This window comes from Mandrillus leucophaeus, unplaced genomic scaffold (assembly GCF_000951045.1).
Source record: "Mandrillus leucophaeus isolate KB7577 unplaced genomic scaffold, Mleu.le_1.0 Scaffold702, whole genome shotgun sequence".
Classification (NCBI taxonomy): domain Eukaryota; kingdom Metazoa; phylum Chordata; class Mammalia; order Primates; family Cercopithecidae; genus Mandrillus; species Mandrillus leucophaeus.
The window spans coordinates 837,393-841,593 of NW_012107609.1; the positions used below are offsets into that span (position 1 = coordinate 837,393).

At 58.7% G+C, this 4,201-nt stretch overlaps 1 protein-coding gene across 1 annotated transcript in view; it reads left to right on the plus strand.

Annotated features, from left to right (window-relative positions):
• ZDHHC11 (zinc finger, DHHC-type containing 11) overlaps positions 1 to 3,990 on the plus strand; it is a 16,388-nt gene extending 12,398 nt beyond the window's left edge. Inside the window, 3 exon segments of the mRNA XM_011964734.1 lie at positions 80 to 204; positions 2,760 to 2,935; positions 2,937 to 3,990. Of these exon segments, the coding sequence (XP_011820124.1) occupies positions 80 to 204; positions 2,760 to 2,935; positions 2,937 to 3,200 (565 nt within the window). The 3' untranslated portion in view covers positions 3,201 to 3,990.
• The last annotated feature ends 211 nt before the right edge of the window (positions 3,991 to 4,201 follow it).

A 4,201-nucleotide genomic window follows, 5' to 3' on the forward strand; every position in this document is an offset into this window, starting at 1 on the left:
CATGCCCCCCACACCTGCCCCCATGCCCCACTGCTCTCATGTCCCCACCCCTCATGCCTGCATGTGTGTCTCCTGGCAGGTTTTTCTTCAGCACCGTGGCCTCAGCCACAGCCGGCATGCTTTGCCTGATCACCATCCTGCTGTACATCCTTGTCCAGTACTTTGTGGACCCCGGGGTGCTCCGCACGGACCCCAACTATGAAGGTACGTGGCCGCCACTCTTGGGGGACCTCAGCCTCACCTCCAGCCATCTTTCCGGGCAGTAGTATCAGATCTGGAGGTGGTCGGCCCATCTTGCCCCAGGGAGAGGCCAGGGTAGGCAGCACCAGGCAGGCTCTGACCTGGGCCGAAGGCAGTAGCCCAGGGCCCACACAGCCCAGCAGCCCCCAGCGTGCAGGAGGCAGGCTTGGGGAAGGCACTGGCCGCACTGCTCTGTGAATGCTGCAGGTTGCGACAGGTGAGAGACAGTGGGCTCCGGCTCTGCCCCCACCCTCCACAGTCAGCCCTGCAGCACCTGTCACGCCGTCCTGTGGGGCCACGTGGCTGTGGGACAGTGGGGGTGTCTGTCCAGCAGGAGCAGCCCACAGGGAGAGAGAGCAGAGGCAGCGCTGAGGGTGCTGGGCTGTAGTCTGCAGAGTGCTGAGGCTCTTGGCCAAGTGGGCCCAGAGCCTGGGATGCCCGCACTGAGCCATAGGAGAGACGTGGCGGTGAGGACTGTGGGCTCCAGCGGCAAGTCCACGCCAAACCCGGACCCCGTGATGCCAGTGTCCTCAGGAAATGGGTCTGCCACTGTGACTTAAGATCTGAGGTGGGAGTCTCATGCTGGGTGGTCCCAGGAGGCCCAAATCCAGCCATGAGGGTGCTTATAAGAGAAAGGAGAGACGTAGAGGGGAGGCAGCCCCGTGAGGATGGAGGCAAGGTTGGAGTCACACGGCTACAGCCCAGGGTCGCCCGGAGCCCCAGGAGCTGGCAGAGGTGGGAGGACCTCCCTGGACCCTGTGGAGGCAGTGTGTCCGCCTGTCCTGAAGCTGGACGCCAGAGCCCTGCCTCCGACTGCAAGAGTCTGCTGTGGAATGCAGAGGCGGCGTGCCCGCCTGTCCTCCAGCTGGACGCCAGAGCCCTGCCTTGGAGCGCAGGAGTCTGCCATGGAATGCGGAGGCCGTGTGCCCTCTTGTCCTGTATTAGCTGGATGTCAGAGCCCTGCCTCGGAGCGCAGGAGTCTGCCGTGGGATGTGGAGGCCGTGTGCCCGCCTGTCCTCCAGCTGGACGCCAGAGCCCTGCCTTGGACCGCAAGAGTCTGCCGTGGGAGCTGCCCGCACCCGCCGCCACTTGTTGTATTTATCGCAGCAGCGCCGGGACCCTCACCAGGAGGACCTGGGCCAGAGCAGCCCCTTGGGATGTGGGTCAAGACTGCCAGTCTCGGCCCCAGGCGTGGCTGCGCCCGCACTGCACACGGCCCAGGTGGCAAGAGAGGCAGGACTTGCCTGCCCCTTGTTCCAGAACATTCCAGAGCCAACACGGTGTGACTTTTTTTTCAAGGATGAGCTTTGCCAGCTCCGTGTGGAAGGCCCTAAAGCTCCTCCTTCCACTTGGAAGCGTGACTGGTGCCACCCGGGCCTCACAGCTGCTTCGGAAGCACTTCCTGAAAGCCAGCTCCACCCTGGCAAGGCGCTGACCTCAGCGGGCCCAAGCCCAGGACGATGCCTGTTGTGTTCTTCTTCCCCCCGTAGCAAGTCACCTTCCCCAGCAGCCTCCACGTTGTCTGGGCCGTCACCATGGGGGATGCCAGGAGAGAGTGAGAGGCAAGAGGTGGCCGAGACGGCGTGTGCTGGCTTTTCTCCTGGAACATGCTGCTTCCACACGGTAGTGCCAGTGGCTCGGTGTGAGTTCATTGACTGTGGACTGATGATTTCCTGGGTTTGCTGTTCCAGATGATTCTGCAGGACTTTAAAACCAGCAGGGCCCTGAGCAAAGCAGCTCCTTGTTACCATGGGCTGGACTCATCGTGATGTCATGGCTAAGGGGGCCGTGTGGGGTCCAGCCTGGCCCAGACACATTGAACTGCAGTCCCGTCTGGCCGACTGTGGTGTTTTCCTTCCTAGGATGGCCCCCGAGGCCACCAGTTCCAGAGAGGGTCCGTCACCCAAAGACATTCAAGCTGAGTCACCCAAAGACATCCACGCTGAACCCAACCTTCTGCCATTCTGCCTTACCCGACCCTCTCCCATTCTATCTTGTCTGACCCTCTGCCGTTCTGCATTACGCCTGATTTTTGGAAGTGGTGTGGTTTTGAGTGTTGGCAGCCCAGTGTCTCAGAGGACCGTATCTTAGAAATGACCCCAGGCGAGAACTGTGGCTTTCCTGTTCTATTCGAAGGCGGCTGTTTTAGGGTGCAGAGGACCCAGGGACGTAGCGTGGGCCATGAGGAAGGGATGGGTGCTGGGGCCCGGCAGAGCTGGCAGGCGCTGTGACCCCTGCACTTAGTGAGGAAGGGGTGAGTGCTGGGGCCCTGGCACTTAGTGACCCTGTCGGAGCCTCACCTCCCAGATCCATAAAGCAGGGATCATAAAAACCAACCGCAGGCAGCAGGACCCGCGGGGCCTTCAGGTACGGGAGGCGTCCACTTGGGCAGGGAGGCTTCCCTCGCGCCGGCTGTCCCCACGCTGCCCCATCCCCAGCAAGCTCTGGTCTGCGACGTCCACCTGATGTGGCGCCCGTCAACAGGTGCTGGACACAGTGTCTCTCCCTTGTCTCGACAGATGTCAAGAATACGAACACGTGGCTGCTGTTCCTTCCCCTGTTCCCGGTGCAGGTGCAGACCCTGATAGTCGTGATCATTGGGATGGCCGTGCTCCTGCTGGACCTGCTTGGCTTGGTGCAGCTGGGCCAGCTGCTCATCTTCCACATCTACCTGAGTATGTCCCCCACCCTGAGCCCCCCGATTCCCCCAAGCCTGGGTGGTCAGAGCTGCTCATCTTCCACATCTACCTGAGTATGTTCCCCACCCTGAGCCCCCCATGCCTGGGGCCGGTGTCTTTGCCCCCCGTGTTCGCATGTGTTCAGGGTCAGCCTGTCCCAGAAATGAGATCATGGGCAAAAAGGGCAAATCACAGGAAGAAATTAAAGCCATGAGGGCCCAGCAGGCCCAGCAAGGAGCTAAACTCACACAGAGACCTGCAGGAGCAGTGCCAGGTGCTTGAAGTAACAAGTTTAAAATGTTCAGAGACAATGGAATGGGATCTGTTAGAGAAGAACAGGACATTATGAAATAAGAATAGGACATTATGAAATAAGAACAGGTGGATTTAGAAAAGCAGCAAGTAGAAATTCTAACAATGAAAAATGTTACAGGCAGGTAGGTCACCCACTAACCAGACAACTGAAGCGAGAGTTGGTGGTCTTGCTGAGTCTCACAGCGGGCACAGCAGTAGGTGGTCAGTCATGTTGCTGAACCAGGGAGGGTAAACTCTCCAGCCCCAGGGAAACCTGTTGTTGGAAGTAACAACCACCTCCCTGCTCTTGGCATCAGCCGTTTTGGTCATGGTGGGCCAGCTGCAAAGCATCTTCCATTCTCTGAGCAGTGGTGGCCCTGAGGCTGTGGCCTCTCAGGGGGTTTCTTTGGACACGGGCAGCAGAATGTGTCCAGGCCAGCCCCCGGGAATGCCCTGCTCCCAACAGCTTGGCCAACCTCTGGTCAGGGCGGAGGGAGTCGGGTGGGTCAGCCTCTGGGCTCACCTCCGTCTGCAGAACAGCCGCTGCCTGCAGCTGTGGTGAGAATGCCCAGCTCAGAATGAACGTGCACCACCAAGAGGCTCGTTGTTCATAACCAAAGGTTACCCTACAAACCACGGTCCCCACACAACCCTGGGAACGTTTTATAACACACACCTCTAACGCACATCTTGCAGTCACTGTTGTCTTGCCTGAAGGTTGAATTTTTTTTTAATGAAAGTGCAGTGAAGATCACTGGATTAAATCCTACGGACAGAGTGCTGAATGTGATGTTCTCAGAATTTTAATTTTGGACGTCAAGACCAGTGCCTGTACAGAGTAGGTGCTTAGGATGTGTTTACGGAATGGAACGGAACTAAAGCCTGAGATGTAACTTCACAGAGACACGCGTCTGCCTTGTAGAATGTCACAGGCTGCCCGTTCCTGAGGCCTAAACCGTTAAGCATGAGAAGTCATTTGGGCCTCCTTC